Source organism: Eleutherodactylus coqui, chromosome 3 (genome assembly GCF_035609145.1).
Source record: "Eleutherodactylus coqui strain aEleCoq1 chromosome 3, aEleCoq1.hap1, whole genome shotgun sequence".
NCBI classification, from domain to species: Eukaryota; Metazoa; Chordata; class Amphibia; order Anura; family Eleutherodactylidae; genus Eleutherodactylus; species Eleutherodactylus coqui.
The window spans coordinates 88,633,967-88,658,258 of NC_089839.1; the positions used below are offsets into that span (position 1 = coordinate 88,633,967).

Genomic DNA, 24,292 nt, shown 5'->3' on the forward strand with positions numbered 1-24,292 from the left:
TGTGTTAACTAACTGTGAATGAGTTTTGTTTCATGTGCTAATATGCCTGGCATTCAGATTCTTCTTCAATGTTACATCTTTACTCAGGGATTGAAAACATACAAGCAGCAATAGGGGAACTCTGGCTGCTCCGTATTCATCGCTACTTTACTTTGGATCGCTCATACGACTTTCGGAGTACAACCGCAAACCTGTGCACCCTAGGTGAGCTGACTCTTTTCTCTCTCTACATTTGCACTAAAATTACCTGACACTGAAGACAATACTGATATGTGATATATAAATAACCTTGATAGTTCAAACTATACATTCAAACAATAATGTTATTATCGAGCCTATATGGCGAGAGCTACACTGAGAGTTTGGCTGAGACAGGAACTGCACAACCAAAGCTTGCAATCTCACAGAAGTCAACGCAGTTGTGTTGCAACTTCCAAGCAACAGCACCTACAGATTGCATGAAATCCAATTCAACTACACCAACGTCTATGAGACTGCCAGGAAATCTATTGGCAAATCGTTTATGTTTTCATTATACTGTACAAAAAGGTGTTTTGAAACCAGAACTCTTTTTAAGTTCTGAAAACTAAGACCGGGCTCAGATGGCCAGGAGATACGGGTGCGGCATGCAGTCAGTATACAATGACATTGCGGAATTGCTGCATGCCGCCAACTGCCATCCACTACCTTGGTGTGTACGTCCGCATAATAAGCGTTACGATTTTTCCTGCGTGCAGCAACATGGCCGCTTATGGGAGTTGGGTACAGCATATTCCGCGCGGAATACCAACACGCTTGTGTGACACAGCCCTTAGCCACGGGACACCAGACTTTGTTCCTTTTTGTTAAAACGCTCTAGAAAAATGAATGCAAAAATATGACCCGACTTTTATAGGAAACAGCAATTTTTCTTTGTACCATAAACCGCAAACACCCCGGTAGATCAGCTAACATCTTGTGCTGGCAAACGTCACGCTCCTGAGGTCAAAAATATCTTCATCACAACATTTAGGGCATGTACCTTTCTTTAAGAATAAAGAGCGCTCCCAATTGGGCCAAAACTGTGGATGCGAAAACCGCTAATACTTCAAACCTTTCAAATCTGGGAAAAATAAACGTGAGACACCATAAAAACATTAGAAAACATTTTAGTTTACTAGCCATTATAAAAACTCAGCAGGATAGGCGATAAGTGTTCTGGTACGTTTAGATAGAATGAATGAAAGTGAATGATAATCGTTCAGTTTAAATAGAAGCCAATGACTGAATGAGGAAAGAGAATCGTGAGGTTCTCAATCGTCGTTCAGTTTAAGCCAGCAGAAAAAAATTTATGCCAATTAGTTCACTTGTCAGGCGGTTTAGACACTGATCATTTAGTGTTTCACGTAGGAATTATTGAGAATCGTGCAGTCTAGACGAGTTGCCCAAGCGTGAATGAGCTAGTGATGACGCCACTAGCTTTGTTCACCCGGGCAAACGAGAATCGCAAGATTTTCATTCTAAAAAGGGCCACTAGATTGCTGCCATCACTAGCACACAGGGTCACGTTCCTGCTCCCCACCAACCACTTGTCATTACCATGCACTCTAGGGACAGTGAAAGCCATTGAGGCATTGATCTGAACATGCCCCACTTGCATATAGACGACAAATGCATTCAAACTGCACCTTGGGAAGTCTGATGAATTTTTTTTTACAATAGTAGCTCCGAAAGAAAGACCAGAGCAAAGAATATATTGAAGTCCATGTAGGAGCTCTGGAGCCACGACACAACACTAAGTAGGAACCACTTGTTGGGGAACTTTACACCACAGGAATGGCGGCTCTTCAAGGTTCCTCTACTACATGATGGAGAACATGTATAACAGCTGGCTAATGAGACATCACTTCCATGATGTAGCTTGTGAGTGCTCTAGCACCTATGGTGGCCGTATACTAGTGAATTTAGACTTGCTGTTCATAGCAGGTTTGAAAAAGTTGTCGCTTTGGACAAAATTGTCAAATTCTGCGCCCAGATATGCCTCCCAAGTTGGCCTGCTTATCATTCAGTACTGCCAAAGACTTCCACTGACAATGACAGTCGGTGGAGAATGTTCTAATTCAGCTACTGCAACCGTCTACAGTGACTACCATATGGGAACCTTAAAGGAGTTTTTCCCACGGTATAAAGTAATGGCATATCATTTTCAAGCATGTGAATTTTCATCTGCTAGGACCCTCAAGGATCCTCAGAATGAGCAATAATTAAGGAGCACTGCCAAATCTCTCCATTCGGGTTGCCAGAGGTCAGACCTGCACTAATCAGAATGTGATGGCATATCCTAGTGATAAGTCATACCACGGGAATATTCCTTAAAGACGCTGAGGCAGAAGATGCAACTACTTACGAGGAGTACTTTTGTGGCAGCCTTCCTGTCTATGTCCATTAGAACAAATATGTAAATAGCAAGCAGTGAGTACGTACCCAAAAGAATATGTTGGACTTTGTTTCTTCATCATTACCCAACAGCTTATCCAACATGTTATTAAACTGCAAATAAAGATGTATTGTTGTAACATTAATGGTAATCAGTACACAAACAACACAGAAAAATAATGATATTGTAGGACAGCAACAGAACATGAGGATGATATTGTATATTCTGCATTCAGTATCATGTATAGAGCACAGCAGAATTCAGAAGCGCAGGTCGCTCTCTGTGATAAAGATATGATTAGAAATCCTAAAGACCAATTCAATAAAAGCCTTGAGTTTTCTTCTACTACTACAGTTACCTTAGTGCTGGTCACCCAGCTGTCCGCGGGTCTCCAACAGAGAAGGTACATAGTTTGGACAGATATGGGAGAAGGTAAAGTTGAGTCAAAGCAGTGGTTCTGCAAGGAGTTGTTTTGCTTGCTTGTGTTGCACACATGGTGGCCCAGGTTTCATATTCCAAATATTACTCAAATTTCAATGATTTTCTATAATATGGACCCCATTACGTGTGCGTCTGAAGGACTTTTTAGATGAACGATTGCCCATTCATACACCAATTGTAGTTTGATGTTCATGCCTGCATGAGCTGAACAATGAGCAAACAAATGTATTTGTCGTTCAGTCGCTGGCAATGTTGACACTGAACCATAATCATTCAGTTTATCGCTGGATCGGGCGGAGCAGGGCGATAATCGTTCCGTGTAAAAGGGCCCTAATAAAGGGAGAGCTGAAAAAGATCTGAGCCTGGACACCTTTCTTGAGCAATGTAATATTACATGTTATAGTCCCTAATTACTTCAGAAGGGTCAGTGATCCGGGGATTATTCCGATTGCCAGATTGGAGTCGGAAAGGATTTTTTCCCCCATTAAATGGGGGTTCTACCTCATTGTTTTTTTCTTTGCCTTCCTCTGGATCAACATTGGGGGGTAATAGGCTGAACTGGATGGACACAAGTCTTTTTTTCGGCCTTACATACTATGTTAAAGGGAGTGACAGGAGTAGTTATTAGAGATGAGCGAGCACCCAAATGCTCGGGTCCGCGTTATTCGAGCCGAGCTGGTCGTAAAATTCGAGAGCTCTACTCGAGTAACGAACCCCATTGACTACAATGGGAGACGCTGGGGCGGGGTCGAGCACGATTTGATGCTCGTTCGAGTAACGAGCACCATCGAGTACGCTAATACTCGAACGAGTATCAAGCTCGGCAGAGGATGTTCGCTCAACTCTAGTAGTTATAAAAAATGCATGATAAGATTAGATTAGATAAACAATAAAGAATGGGAAGTGACAATTGGTACAGAGACTCCAATACACCAGGGAAAAGACTTGAACAAGAATTTTACAGTAATAAGTCAAATTACCTAATAAATGTAAAATTAATGGTTGATAAAAGGCTCACCTGAAAAGGTCAAAAATTGTAAGGTAGGTGTAAGCTGTTAAAGCTGAAAAAGAAATACAGTATATCAGAATCTGCTGGTTTAATGTGCAGTAAAACTTCCTGGGAAAAAAAAACAAACAGTTCAGTGTGGCCCTACAAAAGCACAAAATCACAACTTAATTGTATCGTCCCATGATAATACGTTGTAATATAACGCTTATCGGACACATATTGGCTGCCTGGCTACTTGAGAGGCCTTGGACTGGTTTTGTCTCCACCCCAGATTATGGAATGTTAATTTAATATGAGACGATGTTGCATGGAAAGAGGGTTTCTCATGTCCTTATGAGAGTTTGGTTTAACTCTCCTCTCTCTTCTTGTAATTACTGTGATGACCTGAGCACTTGGAATACCGAATATCAGTAAGATTTTCGGGTACGATAAATCTGTCTTCTGTCTTTATTGAGCTGGTTCACCCAGTTGTTAACTTCCCGTTTCTCTACCTTCATGGAGATTACACAATACAGGCCTGCTCATCAGGCTTATACTCCCACGGAATTGGAATGACAGTCACAAATATGGAAGAATATGTACCTGACTTTTTCTTTTTATACTTTTTCAGCATTTTTTTTTCTCCGTAATATTGTGTCAACTATGCTACATTCTTACGATCTATCTTTATATGTTTAGTCAGGGCCGGTGACTTTTGGACATTTTATGGATCAGCCGTCTCCATGCGGTTCTGTTTTCTACCGCTTCTTTCAGTTGGATCATTTGCATGTTGCTGTCGGGTTTGATAGTAACAAGCCGGCATGTTCTTTGACGGCCGGGTCTTCTTTTACTGCTAACCACTCCAAGCATTATCAATGTTTCTAATGAATTAGCCTGCATTAGGTGGTCTCCAGTTTCCTAATTTTACCCTCCAATGAAAACTGTGGTTTTAAATGGTCTTGGACTGTTTTGTTTGTGATCTTGGCGGACCAAAGTTCGAAGGCATCAATCTTCCTCTGGTCCATTTACATTGTACTTATGTAACTATAGTATCTCCTTCCTCCCCTTTAACCCATTTTAATTCTCATACCTTCCTCCCCCCATGTATTCTTTGGCCTTTCATGGCCTGCTTATTTTTGCATTCTGAAAAATGTTAATAAACAAGTGAATGTGAAAAGTGCCAAATGCTTCTTACAGCTATGTTCACACGGAGTGGGTTTTGGTGCAGATTTAACCCTCTCTTTAATCCGAAGTATAAATTGACATGCTGACGATTTTATTACTGCGTATAAGCCAGCATGTCAATTTACACTGCGGATGTTTTTCTGAGTGAGTGGATGACATTTCACAAATCCTCATCTACATTGTTTGTATTATAAAATGCTGTAGATTTTCTTCAACCAACTCTGCTATGGAAAATCTTAAGCATTGCTGCTACATGTGAGCATACCCTAAACATGACTATCTACATAGTGGTAGCACACTATATGATCTGGGGTAATGGCTCTTTGGTTATTGGGTAAAGGATGGCATGTAGTGGGAGAACACACTATGACATAATGGTTTCCATGTTATTACATACCCATACTGTTTGTAGAGCTGCACCATGTGAGCAAAAATCCAGTGCAAACCACATTTATGGCACCAAACAGCAAGATCTTCCATGACTGAAACAAACAAAGCATAAAATCATTCAAATAATATAAAAACAACAACTATTGTTTCCCTTTACTGACAATTCCCTAGTGTTCCAAACCACATCTGTTACTTTTATAGGGAGTTTTCAATCTATTCAACAATACTGTATTAACCCTTTCCAATCCAATTTCCCAACCACCCGCACAGTCCCCAGATCTTATTTATTTTTGGCGGGAAAACGCATTGAGTAATTCCAAGGAATCCACAATGGAAACATAACAATCACCTGACATGATGATTTTATGCAATTTTTATGTATATTATGTAAAAAAAAAAATAATAATTTATATTATATTATATATATATGTGTGTGTGTGTTACACACACACACAAACACATTTATTGTGTATTTGTATATATTACACCATGCAGGTGAGAGTTTCGACATCGGTCCGCTCTCCTGTATAATGCAATATACATATGCAAAAGAGAACTCGGGTTTTGGGCCTCTCCTCTGCATAGTGTTAGAAACTTGTGTCGGCCCTCTCTGACATGGGAGCTGCGCAGGGAAATCTCAATGCCAGACGAAGTCCGACACTGGAAAGGGTTAAAGAATTACAATAAACCAGTCATTCTTTCTGTAATTCCCTTCAACTACTAATGTTAATACTCAGTTTAACTATAGTTTTTATTTTCCAGTCTTTTCACACTGGTATATAATGTAGCCTGTTGTGCCATCTAATGGACAATGTGACAACTGCAATATGCAGTTTTAAAATGGAAAGACAACAAACTAAATCTATTACTAAGTAAACGAGTTAGGCTATGTTCTTCCCACCAACATATACAGAAGGGTGCTCAAAATGTGTAATAGGCCCAAATGATGGCTGTGTGTGCCCTTTTGGCATACTTTTAATAGGTCAGTATACAGTTTGTCTCTCTGTTGCCTTCAATGGTGAAGCTCATGGTACTCTGGCACTGTGGGCACATCCACACGCAGCTGATTTGCAATGGATTTTCCAAAGCTGGAAAAATCCTCAGCAAATTTGCATAAAAATCCACACCACGTGGAGCGAATTTTGATGCAGACCTGCGACAGATTTCATCCTATCAATTGAAGGTGAAGATAAGATACATGAACAGGGCTTCTTGTGACCAGATAACCTCTTTTGCCCATAGAAGCAGTTCTAGAAGCATGTCTTAAACTTGTTTCTTTAGCTCATTAACGTCTCTGCTTACTTTGGCTATAAGAATGCAACAATTTTTTTTTTTTTGGTAGTAGTGGGGAGGGGGGGGGGGGGGATTTTTCATTTTCCTGTGATTCTGCATGGATACAGCTGACCTGGTTTCTGTGTTGGCAAGTACTTACCCTCCGATCAGATGTCACTAGTCTGAACTCTTGTGTAAATTTACCCAAAAGTGAACGCTGCGTCTTCCGGAAAAGATGAATGGTCCCCTGTAGAAAGGAAAAGCATATACGTTTATATTAAATTGGCTAAGACACACAAAAACACCCCTTTGTGACTTGGATAGACTATTTTCTGGTAACGTAGTTGAAAGACATATCAGGCCAGGTGGAGTTCATTCTTCAGGCTATCATTAGCATTCAATACCAATATTCGGTATAAAGGCCAAACATTTGGAAACATCCTATGAACTCCTGCCATTCACAAGCCGTCTCTCCAGGCTACAGCACATCACAGCTATTCCGTAAGAACTCTCCAAGATGCAAGCATTTATCCTCATGCACTAACTTGCTGAAGTTTTTAAATATAATACTACATAGAGAAATATTAACCCCTAAGTGACCAGGTTATTTTTTGCTTAACTAATTAAGCGATTGTCATGGTCGCACTGCAAGAGCCATACCTCGTTGACATGGCTGTATGAGGGCCCATTTGGGGTTTTTGGGGGGGGGACCAGTTGTATTTTTTAATAGCCCCACTGTGGGGTACATATAATGTGTTGTGTAACTTATATTATTTGGTATTCCGTGCGGCTTTAAATTTTTCTTTGGTATTTTATCCAATTAAAAGGGGTTTTCTGAGAAAAAAATGCGTTTTGTTTTTTTTTTAAACTGGATATTCTTTTCGTTAAAAGCAGGCTCACACAAGCGTTATTTCACCGTGTATTACACACGCAATGTACACACACGTATCACGAGGTGAATGAAGTCAATGAAACTACATTGATTTCTGTTGACCCACTCCAATAGAGATGAGCGAGTATACTTGCTAAGGCACATTACTCGAGCGAGTAGTGCCTTAGCCGAGTATCTCCCCGCTCGTCTCCAAAGATTCGGGGGGCAGGGAGATCTCTCCCCCCTGCTCCCCGCCGCAACTCACCTGTCACCGGCGCGACCCCCGAATCTTTAGAGACGAGCGGGGAGATACTCAGCTAAGACACTACTCGCTCGAGTAATGTGCCTTAGCGAATATACTCGCTCATCTCTACACTCCAACAATATAGCCCTATTGTTCTCTATGGGCATGTTATAAATGCTGTACATACTCAATTACATTGTGTATGTGCTGCATTTATACGCAATGGCGCTGAGAGACAGAAGTGAGAAATATAAAAAAAAAGAAAAAAGAGAAACACGGAAGATTGCGCATGTCAGAGTGTGTGAGATAGGCTGTCAGCCACAATGCAAAACTGTCATCATACGCAGCGATAGCCTGCTCGCCGCCAGCTCACACAGCGTTCTACACGCAGCGTGTTACGCATACGCTCATGTGAGCTTGGCCTAATTTAAACTTCATTGAACTATTTTTGACACTATTTTTTAGTCCCTGAAGGAGAACTGATAATGTGATAGTTTGATCACTAGAATAGTACACTGCATTACTTCTGTAGTGCATCCTACTAAGCCGGTGACAGCAGCCTGTTAGACTCTGCCAGAGGTGGAGTCTAATAGGCTGAGTTACCTGGCAGACATGGAGGGCTTTGTCAGGTTTCTGGATGTCATAGGAACCCATTGGCATCTTGTAATCCTATGATTGGGTGCCAATGGATGCCATTCCTCTGGTCATCGGCTTAAATGTTGCAGCTGCTATGGATTGTGGCATGTAACGGGTTAAACCAGCAGGACCTGAGGTTTCACATCATTGGACAGTTTGAGCAGGAGCCTGGCTGTAAGAAGTCGGCTAAGCCACCCCCTTAAAAAGATGTATGTGCAGATTAAAAGCCTATTAGTGAGGTCAGTAAAGGCCCATTTAGACAACGATTATCGCTCAAAAGATAATCGTTGTGTGTAACTGTACTGACATCGTGCAGTTTTCGTTATGTCGTCACTCATCGTCTTTCAACGCACGTATAATGCGCGGTACATCGTTCTCATCAAATACCTTAATTTTTGCTGTCCCGCTCACACTAGTGCTTTTTCATTGTGTATAGTACGCGCGTAAAAATAAATGCAGTCGCGTATTATGCAGGATAGAGCCCATTGTTCAACAAACACTGCAAGGGGGGGGGGTATGTCAACAAACACTGCAGGGGGGGGGGGTGGTATGTCGACAAACACTGCAGGGGGGGTGGTATGTCAACAAACACTGCAAGGGGATGAAGTATGTCAACAAGCTCTGCAGGTGTGGGGGGGGAAGTACGTCAACAAACACAGAAGGGGGGTGGGGAAGTACGTCAACACACACTGCAAAGGAGGGGGGTATGTCAACAAACACTGCAAGAGGGGCGGGGGGAGTAAGTCAACAAACACTGCAAGGGGGCGGGGGGAGTAAGTCAACAAACACTGCAAGGGGGCGGGGGGGGGGGGGAGTACCTCAACAAACACTGCAAGGGGGGCGAGGGGGGGGGGGTACGTCAACAAACACTGCAAGGGGGGCGAGGGGGGGTACGTCAACAAACTGCAAGGGGGCGGGGGGGAGTACGTCAACAAACACTGCAAGGGGGGCGGGGGGAGTACGTCAACAAACACTGCAAGGGGGCAGGGGGTGGGGAGTACGTCAACAAACACTGCAAGGGGGGCGGGGGGGGGGGGAGTACGTCAACAAACACTGCAAGGGGGCGGGGGGAGTACGTCAACAAACACTGCAAGGGGGCGGGGGGAGTACGTCAACAAACACTGCAAGGGGGCGGGGGGAGTACGTCAACAAACACTGCAAGGGGGCGGGGGGAGTACGTCAACAAACACTCCAAGGGGGGCGGGGGGGAGTACGTCAACAAACACTCCAAGGGGGGGGGGGGAGTATGTCAACAAACACTGCAAGGGGGGGGGGGGAGTACGTCAACAAACAGTGCAAGGGGGGCGGTGGGGAGTACGTCAACAAACACTGCAAGGGGGCGGGGGGGTGGGAGTACGTCAACAAACACTGCAAGGGGGCGGGGGGGTACGTCAACAAACACTGCAAGGGGGAGTACGTCAACAAACACTGCAAGGGGGGGAGTACGTCAACAAACACTGCAAGGGGGGGAGTACGTCAACAAACACTGCAAGGGGGGGGGGGAGTACGTCAACAAACACTGCAAGGGGGGGGGAGTACGTCAACAAACACTGCAAGGGGGGGAGTACGTCAACAAATACTGCAAGGGGGGGGAGTACGTCAATAAACACTGCAAGGGGGGCGGGGGGGGAGTACGTCAACAAACACTGCAAGGGGGCGGGGGAGGGGAGTACGTCAACAAACACTGCAAGGGGGTGGGGGGGTACGTCAACAAACACTGCAAGGGGGGCGGGGGGAGTAAGTCAACAAACACTGCAAGGGGGCGGGGGGAGTAAGTCAACAAACACTGCAAGGGGGCGGGGGGGGGGGGGGAGTACCTCAACAAACACTGCAAGGGGGGCGAGGGGGGGGGTACGTCAACAAACACTGCAAGGGGGGCGAGGGGGGGTACGTCAACAAACTGCAAGGGGGCGGGGGGGAGTACGTCAACAAACACTGCAAGGGGGGCGGGGGGGGGGGGGGGAGTACGTCAACAAACACTGCAAGGGGGGCGGGGGGAGTACGTCAACAAACACTGCAAGGGGGCAGGGGGGGGAGTAGTCAACAAACACTGCAAGGGGGGCGGGGGGGGGGAGTACGTCAACAAACACTGCAAGGGGGCGGGGGGAGTACGTCAACAAACACTGCAAGGGGGCGGGGGGAGTACGTCAACAAACACTCCAAGGGGGGCGGGGGGGAGTACGTCAACAAACACTCCAAGGGGGGGGGGGGAGTATGTCAACAAACACTGCAAGGGGGGGGGGGGGGGGGGAGTACGTCAACAAACACTGCAAAGGGGGCGGGGGGGGGGGGAGTACGTCAACAAACAGTGCAAGGGGGGCGGTGGGGAGTACGTCAACAAACACTGCAAGGGGGCGGGGGGGGGGGGTACGTCAACAAACACTGCAAGGGGGCGGGGGGGTACGTCAACAAACACTGCAAGGGGGGGTACGTCAACAAACACTGCAAGGGGGGGAGTACGTCAACAAACACTGCAAGGGGGGGAGTACGTCAACAAACACTGCAAGGGGGGGGGAGTACGTCAACAAACACTGCAAGGGGGGCGGGGGGGGGAGTACGTCAACAAACACTGCAAGGGGGCGGGGGAGGGGAGTACGTCAACAAACACTGCAAGGGGGTGGGGGGGTACGTTAACAAACACTGCAAGGGGGCGGGGGAGGTACGTTAACAAACACTGCAAGGGAGGCGGGGGGGGGGGGAGTACGTCAACAAACACTGCAAGGGGGCGGGGGGGGGGTAGTACGTCAACAAACACTGCAAGGGGGCGGGGGGGGGGTAGTACGTCAACAAACACTGCAAGGGGGGCGGGGGGAGTACGTCAACAAACACTGCAAGGGGGGCGGGGGGGAGTACGTCAACAAACACTGCAAGGGGGGCGGGGGGGAGTACGTCAACAAACACTGCAAGGGGGGCGGGGGGGCAGTACGTCAACAAACACTGCAAGGGGGGCGGGGGGGGGGGGGGAGTACATCAACAAACACTGCAAGGGGGGCGGCGGAGTACCTCAACAAACACTGCAAGGGGGGCGAGGGGGGGGGTACGTCAACAAACACTGCAAGGGGGGCGGGGGGGGGAGTACGTCAACAAACACTGCAAGGGGGGCGGGGGGGGGGAGTACGTCAACAAACACTGCAAGGGGGGGGGGGAGTACGTCAACAAACACTGCAAGGGGGCGGGGGGGTACGTCAACAAACACTGCAAGGGGGCGAGGGGGGTACGTCAACAAACACTGCAAGGGGGCGAGGGGGGGTACGTCAACAAACACTGCAAGGGGGCGAGGGGGGGTACGTCAACAAACACTGCAAGGGGGGCGAGGGGGGGGGGGAGTACGTCAACAGACTCTGCAAGGGGGGCGGGGGGGGGGGGGAGTACGTCAACAAACACTGCAAGGGGTCGGGGGGAGTACGTCAACAAACACTGCAAGGGGGCGGGGGGGTACGTCAACAAACACTGCAAGGGGGCGGGGGGGGTACGTCAACAAACACTGCAAGGGGGCGGGGGGGGTACGTCAACAAACACTGCAAGGGGGCGGGGGGGGGGGGGGTACGTCAACAAACACTGCAAGGGGGCGGGGGGGGGGGTACGTCAACAAACACTGCAGGGGGGCGGGGGGGAGTACGTCAACAAACACTGCAAGGGGGGCGGGGGGGAGTACGTCAACAAACACTGCAAGGGGGGCGGGGGGGGGTACGTCAACAAACACTGCAAGGGGGGCGGGGGGGAGTACGTCAACAAACACTGCAAGGGGGGCGGGGGGGAGTACGTCAACAAACACTGCAAGGGGGGCGGGGGGGGACTACGTCAACAAACACTGCAAAGGGGGGCGGGGGGGACTACGTCAACAAACACTGCAAAGGGGGGCGGGGGGGACTACGTCAACAAACACTGCAAAGGGGGGCGGGGGGGACTACGTCAACAAACACTGCAAAGGGGGGCGGGGGGGTACCTCAACAAACACTGCAAAGGGGGGCGGGGGGGTACCTCAACAAACACTGCAAGGGGGCGGGGGGAGTACGTCAACAAACACTGCAAGGGGGGTGGGGGGAGTACGTCAACAAACACTGCAAGGGGGGCGGGGGGAGTACGTCAACAAACACTGCAAGGGGGCGGGGGGAGTACGTCAACAAACACTGCAAGGGGGGCGGGGGGAGTAAGTCAAACAAACACTGCAAGGGGGCGGGGGAGTAAGTCAACAAACACTGCAAGGGGGCGGGGGGAGTAAGTCAACAAACACTGCAAGGGTGGCGGGGGGAGTACGTCAACAAACACTGCAAGGGGGGCAGGGGAAGTACGTCAACAAACACTGCAAGGGGGGCAGGGGAAGTACGTCAACAAACTGCAAGGGGGGCAGGGGGGGTAGTATGTCAACAAACACTGCAAGGGGGCGGGGGGGGAGTACATCAACAAGCACTGCAAGGGGGGGCTGGAGGTATGTCAACAAACACTGCAGGGGGTAGTGTGTCAACAAACACTGCAGGGTGGGTGGTATGTCAACAAACACTGCAAGGGGATGAAGTATGTCAACAAGCTCTGCAGGTGTGTGGGGGGGGGGGGGGGGAGTACGTCAACAAACACAGAAGGGGGGTGGGGAAGTACTTCAACAGAAGCTGCAAGGGGGAGTATGTCAAACACACTGCAAAGGAGGGGAGTATGTCAACAAACACTGCAAAGGCAGGGGGAGGAGAGTACCTCAACAAACACTGCACGGGGGACGGGGAAGTACATCAAACACTGCAAAGGGGGGGTATGTTGACAACACTGCAAAGGGGAGGGGGGAGTATGTTAACAAACACTGCAAAGGGGAGGGGGAGTATGTTAACAAACACTTCAAAGGGGAGGGGGGGAGTATGTTAACAAACACTGCAAAGGGGAGGGGGAGTATGTTAACAAACACTGCAAAGGGGAGGGGGGAGTATGTTAACAAACACTGCAAAGGTGGCGGGGGGAGTACGTCAACAAACACTGCAAGGGGGGCAGGGGAAGTACGTCAACAAACACTGCAAGGGGGGCAGGGGAAGTACGTCAACAAACACTGCAAGGGGGGCAGGGGAAGTACGTCAACAAACTGCAAGGGGGGCAGGGGGGGTAGTATGTCAACAAACACTGCAAGGGGGCGGGGGGGGGAGTACATCAACAAGCACTGCAAGGGGGGGGCTGGAGGTATGTCAACAAACACTGCAGGGGGTAGTGTGTCAACAAACACTGCAGGGTGGGTGGTATGTCAACAAACACTGCAAGGGGATGAAGTATGTCAACAAGCTCTGCAGGTGTGTGTGTGGGGGGGGGGGGGGGGAGTACGTCAACAAACACAGAAGGGGGGTGGGGAAGTACTTCAACAGAAGCTGCAAGGGGGAGTATGTCAAACACACTGCAAAGGAGGGGAGTATGTCAACAAACACTGCAAAGGCAGGGGGAGGAGAGTACCTCAACAAACACTGCACGGGGGACGGGGAAGTACATCAAACACTGCAAAGGGGGGGTATGTTGACAACACTGCAAAGGGGAGGGGGGAGTATGTTAACAAACACTGCAAAGGGGAGGGGGAGTATGTTAACAAACACTTCAAAGGGGAGGGGGGGAGTATGTTAACAAACACTGCAAAGGGGAGGGGGGAGTATGTTAACAAACACTGCAAAGGGGAGGGGGGGAGTATGTTAAACACTGCAAAGGGGAGGGGGGAAGGAGTATGTTAACAAACACTGCAAAGGGGAGGGGGGAAGGAGTATGTTAACAAACACTGCAAAGGGGAGGGGGGAAGGAGTATGTTAACAAACACTGCAAAGGGGAGGGGGGGGGGGAGTATGTTAACAAACACTGCAAAGGGGGGGGGGTATGTCAACAAAACAGCAAGGGGATGAAGTATGTCAACAAACAATTGCACCGGGATGAAGTATGTCAACAAACACTGCAGGTGTGGGGGAAAGTACGTCAACAAACACAGAATGGGGGTAAGGAAGTACTTCAACAAACACTGCAAGGGAGAGTATATCAAAACACACACTGCACAAGAGAGGGGGGAAGGGAGTATGCCAATAAACACTACACTGCAAAGGGGGTTGGGGGGCGGGGAGGAGACGTCAACAGACACTGCAAGGGGGCGGGGGGCTACGTCAACAGACACTGCAAGGGGGGCGGGGGGGCTACGTCAACAAACACTGCAAGGGGGGCGGGGGGGACTACGTCAACAAACACTGCAAGGGGGGCGGGGGGGACTACGTCAACAAACACTGCAAGGGGGGCGGGGGGGACTACGTCAACAAACACTGCAAGGGGGGCGGGGGGGGACTACGTCAACAAACACTGCAAGGGGGGCGGGGGGGGGGGGACTACGTCAACAAACACTGCAAGGGGGGCGGGGGGGGGGGGGACTACGTCAACAAACACTGCAAAGGGGGGCGGGGGGGACTACGTCAACAAACACTGCAAAGGGGGGCGGGGGGGACTACGTCAACAAATACTGCAAAGGGGGGCGGGGGGTACCTCAACAAACACTGCAAAGGGGGGCGGGGGGGGGTACCTCAACAAACACTGCAAGGAGGGCGGGGGGAGTACCTCAACAAACACTGCAAGGAGGGCGGGGGGAGTACCTCAACAAACACTGCAAGGGGGCGGGGGGGGGGGAGTACTTCAACAAACACTGCAAGGGGGCGAAGGGGTACGTCAACAAACACTGCAAGGGGGGCGGGGGGGGGTACGTCAACAAACACTGCAAGGGGGGCGGGGGGGGAGTACGTCAACAAACACTGCAAGGGGGGCGGGGGGGAGTACGTCAACAAACACTGCAAGGGGGGCGGGGGGGGACTACGTCAACAAACACTGCAAAGGGGGGCGGGGGGGACTACGTCAACAAACACTGCAAAGGGGGGCGGGGGGACTACGTCAACAAACACTGCAAAGGGGGGCGGGGGGGACTACGTCAACAAACACTGCAAAGGGGGGCGGGGGGGTACCTCAACAAACACTGCAAAGGGGGGCGGGGGGGTACCTCAACAAACACTGCAAGGGGGCGGGGGGAGTACGTCAACAAACACTGCAAGGGGGGTGGGGGGAGTACGTCAACAAACACTGCAAGGGGGGCGGGGGGAGTACGTCAACAAACACTGCAAGGGGGCGGGGGGAGTACGTCAACAAACACTGCAAGGGGGGCGGGGGGAGTAAGTCAAACAAACACTGCAAGGGGGCGGGGGAGTAAGTCAACAAACACTGCAAGGGGGCGGGGGGAGTAAGTCAACAAACACTGCAAGGGTGGCGGGGGGAGTACGTCAACAAACACTGCAAGGGGGGCAGGGGAAGTACGTCAACAAACACTGCAAGGGGGGCAGGGGAAGTACGTCAACAAACTGCAAGGGGGGCAGGGGGGGTAGTATGTCAACAAACACTGCAAGGGGGCGGGGGGGGGAGTACATCAACAAGCACTGCAAGGGGGGGCTGGAGGTATGTCAACAAACACTGCAGGGGGTAGTGTGTCAACAAACACTGCAGGGTGGGTGGTATGTCAACAAACACTGCAAGGGGATGAAGTATGTCAACAAGCTCTGCAGGTGTGTGGGGGGGGGGGGGGGAGTACGTCAACAAACACAGAAGGGGGGTGGGGAAGTACTTCAACAGAAGCTGCAAGGGGGAGTATGTCAAACACACTGCAAAGGAGGGGAGTATGTCAACAAACACTGCAAAGGCAGGGGGAGGAGAGTACCTCAACAAACACTGCACGGGGGACGGGGAAGTACATCAAACACTGCAAAGGGGGGGTATGTTGACAACACTGCAAAGGGGAGGGGGGAGTATGTTAACAAACACTGCAAAGGGGAGGGGGAGTATGTTAACAAACACTTCAAAGGGGAGGGGGGAGTATGTTAACAAACACTGCAAAGGGGAGGGGGAGTATGTTAACAAACACTGCAAAGGGGAGGGGGGAGTATGTTAACAAACACTGCAAAGGTGGCGGGGGGAGTACGTCAACAAACACTGCAAGGGGGGCAGGGGAAGTACGTCAACAAACACTGCAAGGGGGGCAGGGGAAGTACGTCAACAAACACTGCAAGGGGGGCAGGGGAAGTACGTCAACAAACTGCAAGGGGGGCAGGGGGGGTAGTATGTCAACAAACACTGCAAGGGGGCGGGGGGGGGAGTACATCAACAAGCACTGCAAGGGGGGGCTGGAGGTATGTCAACAAACACTGCAGGGGGTAGTGTGTCAACAAACACTGCAGGGTGGGTGGTATGTCAACAAACACTGCAAGGGGATGAAGTATGTCAACAAGCTCTGCAGGTGTGTGTGGGGGGGGGGGGGGGAGTACGTCAACAAACACAGAAGGGGGGTGGGGAAGTACTTCAACAGAAGCTGCAAGGGGGAGTATGTCAAACACACTGCAAAGGAGGGGAGTATGTCAACAAACACTGCAAAGGCAGGGGGAGGAGAGTACCTCAACAAACACTGCACGGGGGACGGGGAAGTACATCAAACACTGCAAAGGGGGGGTATGTTGACAACACTGCAAAGGGGAGGGGGGAGTATGTTAACAAACACTGCAAAGGGGAGGGGGAGTATGTTAACAAACACTTCAAAGGGGAGGGGGGGAGTATGTTAACAAACACTGCAAAGGGGAGGGGGGAGTATGTTAACAAACACTGCAAAGGGGAGGGGGGAGTATGTTAAACACTGCAAAGGGGAGGGGGGAAGGAGTATGTTAACAAACACTGCAAAGGGGAGGGGGGAAGGAGTATGTTAACAAACACTGCAAAGGGGAGGGGGGAAGGAGTATGTTAACAAACACTGCAAAGGGGAGGGGGGGGGGGAGTATGTTAACAAACACTGCAAAGGGGGGGGGGGGTATGTCAACAAAACAGCAAGGGGATGAAGTATGTCAACAAACAATTGCACCGGGATGAAGTATGTCAACAAACACTGCAGGTGTGGGGGAAAGTACGTCAACAAACACAGAATGGGGGTAAGGAAGTACTTCAACAAACACTGCAAGGGAGAGTATATCAAAACACACACTGCACAAGAGAGGGGGGAAGGGAGTATGCCAATAAACACTACACTGCAAAGGGGGTTGGGGGGCGGGGAGGAGACGTCAACAGACACTGCAAGGGGGCGGGGGGCTACGTCAACAGACACTGCAAGGGGGCGGGGGGGCTACGTCAACAAACACTGCAAGGGGGGCGGGGGGGACTACGTCAACAAACACTGCAAGGGGGGCGGGGGGGACTACGTCAACAAACACTGCAAGGGGGGCGGGGGGGACTACGTCAACAAACACTGCAAGGGGGGCGGGGGGGACTACGTCAACAAACACTGCAAGGGGGGCGGGGGGGGACTACGTCAACAAACACTGCAAGGGGGGCGGGGGGGGGGGACTACGTCAACAAACACTGCAAGGGGGGCGGGGGGGGGGGGGGACTACGTCAACAAACACTGCAAAGGGGGGCGGGGGGGACTACGTCAACAAACACTGCAAAGGGGGGCGGGGGGGACTACGTCAACAAATACTGCAAAGGGGGGCGGGGGGTACCTCAACAAACACTGCAAAGGGGGGCGGGGGGGGTACCTCAACAAACACTGCAAGGAGGGCGGGGGGAGTACCTCAACAAACACTGCAAGGAGGGCGGGGGGAGTACCTCAACAAACACTGCAAGGGGGCGGGGGGGGGAGTACTTCAACAAACACTGCAAGGGGGCGAAGGGGTACGTCAACAAACACTGCAAGGGGGCGGGGGGGAGTACTTCAACAAACACTGCAAGGGGGCGAAGGGGTACGTCAACAAACACTGCAAGGGGGCGGGGGGGGGGGGGTGTACGTCAACAAACACTGCAAGGGGGCGGGAGTACGTCAACAAACACTGCAAGGGGGGGCGGGAGTACGTCAACAAACACTGCAAGGGGCGGGGGGTACGTCAACAAGAACTGCAAGGGGCGGGGGGGGGTACGTCAACAGACTCTGCAAGGGGGGCGGGGGGGGGAGTACGTCAACAAACACTGCAAGGGGTCGGGGGGAGTACGTCAACAAACACTGCAAGGGGTCGGGGGGAGTACGTCAACAAACACTGCAAGGGGTCGGGGGGAGTACGTCAACAAACACTGCAAGGGGGGCGGGGGGGGGGGGGTACGTCAACAAACACTGCAAGGGGGGCGGGGGGGGGGGGTACGTCAACAAACACTGCAAGGGGGGCGGGGGGGGGGTACGTCAACAAACACTGCAAGGGGGGCGGGGGGGGGGGTACGTCAACAAACACTGCAAGGGGGCGGGGGGGAGTACGTCAACAAACACTGCAAGGGGCGGGGGGGGGGAGTACGTCAACAAACACTGCAAGGGGGGGGGAGTACGTCAACAAACACTGCAAGGGGGGCGGGGGGGGGAGTACGTCAACAAACACTGCAAGGGGGGGTGGGGGGGGTACGTCAACAAACACTGCAAGGGGGGCGGGGGGTACGTCAACAGACACTGCAAGGGGGGCGGGGGGTACGTCAACAGACACTGCAAGGGGGGCGGGGGGGGTACGTCACCAAACACTGCAAGGGGGCGGGGGTACGTCACCAAACACTGCAAGGGGGCGGGGGTACGTCACCAAACACTGCAAGAGGGCGGGGGGGGGGGGGTGAGTGAGCGTTTAGGCCGCCAGCACACGGCCACATTTGCATTATGGAATCTGGAGCGGGCGTCCTTCTCAGGGTGCCACACCACATTCCTGCCATAGTATGCGATAGAAAAGCACCTTTTCTCCCACAAGAGGAAATCAATTACAATTTTCTGCTCGCAGCGGAGGGGGGGGGGGGGGGGGGGGGACGACAAAACGCAGCATGCCCTATTTTTGTGCGGGCTCTGCACAGGCGGCTTCCGTTGAACTCAATGGTACCCGTCGATCCGTAGACATTAATAAAAAGGCCACAAGAGCAGGGGTTTAAAAAAACCTGTGCTGCGCATGTCCGACCGCTCGCCGTGCGGGCCATCCACAGTACAGAGAAAAAGAAAGCAGGTACGTGCGGACACCGCTGCTGCTGCCTGGATTCAGACCCGTTCAAAACGGCGCAGGAAAACAGGCCCCTGACCCAGGAGTGGAAGCAGCACTGCAAGAGGGATGTAAACAAACATTGGAAGAGGGAGCATATGCACTGCAGAGGACACCACTGCCCCCCAATGTCCGCTGCCAGAACTACTTATATATTATGTAGACCCTACAGAAATGAAAGCCCCTCCAGTACGTTTACAGCTCAGTTCGAGCAGCATGGCAAGGAGTCTCCTCCATCTACCACCGGTCTCTCCATGAAGGAGACACGGCAGCACCGCACAGCACTCACCATGTTGAGGAGCCCGGGGCCGGAAGAGCCTCAGACCGGGGGCGGATACGTTGGCATGGAGACCGGCCTCTCCTGCTCTGGTTGGTTAGCGTCAGGTCACGTGCTTATTTCATCTACGTGGCCGGAAGCCATCTTTACTGCGGGAACTTTTCCGACGTTTCAGAAGCGTCCGTTCACGAGTCTCCAGCAGGGGGCAGTACTCGACCGTTTCAGGAGAGGGAGCTTTGATTCCCGTAACTGCAGAGACCATTTCTATGGCTACTTCTCCCTCACAGGGGATCTTTCTTTATTATTGATCCAGGTTATTTGTGCTCAGGATAAAATATAGTTAAGTCCACCAAATATCCATGTTCTTCAAATATCTGCTGCGCCAACTGCCATACAGAACCTCAGTTGCAGCATATAAACCCACATTTGCTGCAACTGAGCCTCTAGATCATGCAAACTCGTAGGCTGTCAGAAGTTGGCTTCTCCGGTGGTCCCATACATGTTCTATTAGTGATAAATCTGGTAGGACACAAAAGTATGACAATGTTGTGGGGACATTCCTGTGACCCCCTTGTGTGTGCGGCCGAGCATTATCCTGCTGGAAGCTGCCATGAGAGGAACACATGTGGCTGCAGGAAGTCCTGTACATATCGCTGAGCTGTCATTGTCCCTCGTACCACTATTGGGGGTAACCGACTGCCGTATGCGATGGCGCCCCAGACCATCACACCAGTGTGAAAAAAGAGTGGTGGAGCTACTCCATGGGTGGATGTACAATGTTTGTTGGTGAATAGTGGTACAAGTGTACGTGGGAGGTGCTGCCGGCCAGACGTATACCTGTATAAGACAGGTCAAGGAGTACACGGTGAAAATGAAAGAAGAAGGACAATGGCTCAAGGTGCGATGACTCCAAAAAATGGTGATGATAGTACAATATGATTTTTTTTTAATTAAATGGGGAGTATAACCAACAGAAAACGCATTTCAAGGGTAGACCTCTTCTTCAGAAAATACTGGGGCATAACATGCTACAGTAGTACATAGAAGAACATATAAGATAAAAGTATTAATACAATGAAAAGGAAGTAAATAATTGGAGGGAGAGTGGGAAGAAATCACATAAAATATAGTCAAGAGGTACTGCAAACCGTGACTCCCTTTTGATGACCTCCGGCTTCCACTCGACTACTCTCCACACCTGCGGCTACTACACCTGAGGCTCCACCCTAGTGCCTGAAAGCCCTACAAGTCCACTGATTCCATTATCCTGTGCATCCTAGCATTCCCCAATATATAATCTACCCAGGACAGTGAGGAGTAAAGCAGGAGTACATACAAGTGTCCAGGGGCATGACCCTCCACAGATCAATCCAACCTCATTCTGAGACTAGTTTTGAAAGGGTCAGATGTGGGATATCTAGGGCCTAGGGGAAGAATTTATCCATTGAAGGATCCATCAGCATGTTAATGTCAGGGCTCCCACCCACTTGCATTTTTTTAACGCTGTGATATCGCAGCGGTTTTTTTACGCGATTGTCAATGGGACTTTCAAAAATCGCAGAAGCACAAACTTGTGATTCATTTTTAACATTAGAAAGTCCCATTGACATCATGTTAAAAAAACACAAGTAGGTGGGAGCCCTCACCCAGACATTTAATCTAGCTATAGGGAAACAGGCTGCAAAGACTGCGGCTTCTTGTAATATCCCTGTGGAGGCTGCAGGGGGATAATATATATACCCACGATAACATATCATGCACTATTAATATTGGCTGCTACCCAAACATATCTGCCCTCAGCATCTGACTGATCCTGTAGGACTTCCCAGCAAATGGATTTATGTACAAGGATTGATACACCCCTGGAATAGGAAGTATGAGAAGAGTGTTCACTCCACTGGACCCATGGCTTATGAAAGACCCTTACAGATTTGGCCATAGCATGAGTCTCAAGGAGACATACCAAATGAGGGTTGTCTTGACGAATATAGTAGAATATCATTGACCTTTTGCATAAGGATCTTAGACTCCTCACGTTCCAGATCAGCAATTTTAACTTAGCCATTGTCATAGATCTAGCATATGATTCCTGACACAGTGGACAGCATTATGTGGAGCGCCAAGACTGCTTCCATAGTAGATATGGATTCTGAACAACTAATTAGATCAAAAGCGAACATCATTAAAAAACTCTATAATGAGTTATCATATAGATGCAACCACGCTGTGATGACAGCGAGGGTACCGAATCGTAGTGTTCTAAGTAACTAGGAGTAGATCATGTAACTGAAGAGCAGAAAAAGAAAAACTGCAATATCAGCCACACAATCAATATGGGCCCAGATCAAAAGGGTAACCGAGGCCCTAAATATCTCAGCAGAGAATTACAAAGAGGGAAAAAAAACAGGTGGGGTGGGGGAAGAGAGAATAAAAAAATAAATGGGGGGGGGGGGGGATTTAGTGAGGGTAGGTAAAGGAGTAACTAGGAGGAAAGTGGGCAACAGCAGAGGGGAAGACTTTATACCTTCTGGTCAATCATTTTATAATATTCTAATTGAGTATGGTCATCCAGCAAGGAAAGGATGAAAAAGTGGAAAGGTTAAAGTCTCAGGACAACTATAGAGAGATGTTTTCAAAGTCACTGTCTCTCCCAAATGGCATTCAGCTAGGCGTTTGCTTTCTCACCATTGCCAACCCTCAGATGGACGGGGTAAGCCATAGAGGACCTGTAGCTCTCGATGCTGTTTCATGACCATGGTGAAGAAAGCCTGTTACTTCTGCAATTCAGGGGAGAAATCAGGTTAAAATGAGATCAGTGCATTTTCGATTCTGCGTTCTCCAGATTTATGGACTGGTTGGGGTATCAAATCCATGTTCTTGTAGTTCAGCAGCCTAGAAAGGAGAGGCCTCGTGGGGCTTTTGGGGGTGGAGTTCGAGCATGCATCCGATGTGCCCTCTTAATTGCATAGGCAGGTAAAAATGGAGCTTCTAAGAAAAGTTCTTTTAGCCATTTTTCAATCAAACTGTCAGGCCGTTGTCCTTCTGGTCTTTCTGGTAAGCCAATGGTGCACAGATTATTATGCCAGAGGCGGTTTTCAAGATCATCGGTCTTCTGTTTACAAATATCTGCCTTCTGATCTAAATTTCATAGTGTAGTGTAATGCTCAATAGCGGACAATTACTCCTCCACTGCTAAGACTCTTGAGCGCAAGCTTTGAAAGTCCTGATGCAGGAGACCAACATTGATGCGGACCTCCTCTAGTTTCTCTATCAGGGAGGTATGACAGGTTGTTATAGCAGCAAGACGTTGGTCTGAAATTTTTTTTAAAGGGGTTAATTCAGGGTCTCCATCTGATTCAGAATGGTCCTCTCGACTTGTGGCTGGAGATAAGGGGTACTGAAATTTTCCCTTGATTCACCCGTCCTTTATTCAAGGTAAAGCCTTTTAACCTTTCTGCTGTGGGCATGACTTTTGGGGGGCTCATGACATTCCCTGGGGTCTCCCCTTCCAAGTTCATCTGTTGTGAGGAATTTTAAAAACAACAGTAGAGTAGAGAAGGGAGAGGGCAAAAAAATCTAGTGTGATGATAACCACAGCGTGAGAACCAACTGCAGTGAGACAGTAAAGACTGCGCACACTCTCCACCATTCTGGTTATGGGGTCCAGGACACGTTTTTCAGTGGCTATTGTGTATCTTTGACAAAGCTGTCCAAAGTAGGGAAGGACAGACCTCAGCAGATTAATACTAAAGGAGCGCCCGTAACTCCGGGTCCTTCTTGCCTAATTGTGCTGGTGGGGCAGGACAATTATCAGTGTTCAGGTAGTCGCTGTGCAACAAGAGGGGGAGACTGCAGTTATGTCTCTGTAAAGTGGCCACCCTGACTCTCGCTCTCTTTCTCCCGTTTTCTGCAGAGCAGAGAGGGCAGCCACATAAATGACAGCAGCAGGGTCTGGCGACTTCTGCCTCCATCACATCCCAAGCACTGAACTCTCAATGCAGAAGTCCTTCTCTTCGATGGAAATACTGCTTCCTGCAGTACGCTGCTCCACGGGCTTCAGAGGTGCCTCTTCTACCTACATTCACCAGAGCTCAAGTAGAGAAGGAGGTATGGAGGCCTTGGTGACCTATCCATTGGGGCATATGTCATGTTTGTAAGTCCGCCCCGTCACGCTGCCTCTACAGGAGCAGACACTTTAGATCCTGTCACAGGTGTACAGTGTAGGCTGCGCTCCCAAATTGCACTGGAGCTGCTTCATGCCTTCAGAATCTGGACCGGGGGGGCAGTGTAAGTATACCTAAAAAGCACAGAGTGTGAAGGCAGGTCAGGATAATGCAGGATAATATTAATTTGATCAGGAACCTAGTGAGCACACATCCCCTCAGATTTCCTGCTAGGAAGGCCACACTACCTCTCTTTGTATTCTTACCCGAACAGTTTCTACAGAACTACCATTCTCTAAAGCTTGAATCTCTGTGGAGATGTATGTTTTCCTAACATACAATGCAACACCTCCTCCCCTTGTATTAGGTCTGGTTCTAATAAATAAGTTGCATCCTTCAA

At 49.9% G+C, this 24,292-nt stretch overlaps 1 protein-coding gene across 1 annotated transcript in view; it reads right to left on the reverse strand.

Annotated features, from left to right (window-relative positions):
* The window catches only part of SLC30A6 (solute carrier family 30 member 6), a 45,037-nt gene extending 25,248 nt beyond the window's left edge, over positions 1 to 19,789 (reverse strand). The window contains exons 1-6 of the mRNA XM_066595850.1: positions 19,742 to 19,789; positions 6,853 to 6,939; positions 5,428 to 5,512; positions 3,876 to 3,918; positions 2,464 to 2,529; positions 1,022 to 1,102 (exon numbers count right to left, since the gene is read on the reverse strand). Coding sequence (XP_066451947.1) covers positions 1,022 to 1,102; positions 2,464 to 2,529; positions 3,876 to 3,918; positions 5,428 to 5,512; positions 6,853 to 6,939; positions 19,742 to 19,744 — 365 coding nt within the window. The 5' untranslated portion in view covers positions 19,745 to 19,789. The remainder of the gene's footprint in view (positions 1 to 1,021; positions 1,103 to 2,463; positions 2,530 to 3,875; positions 3,919 to 5,427; positions 5,513 to 6,852; positions 6,940 to 19,741) is intronic.
* Between the last annotated feature and the right edge of the window lie 4,503 nt (positions 19,790 to 24,292).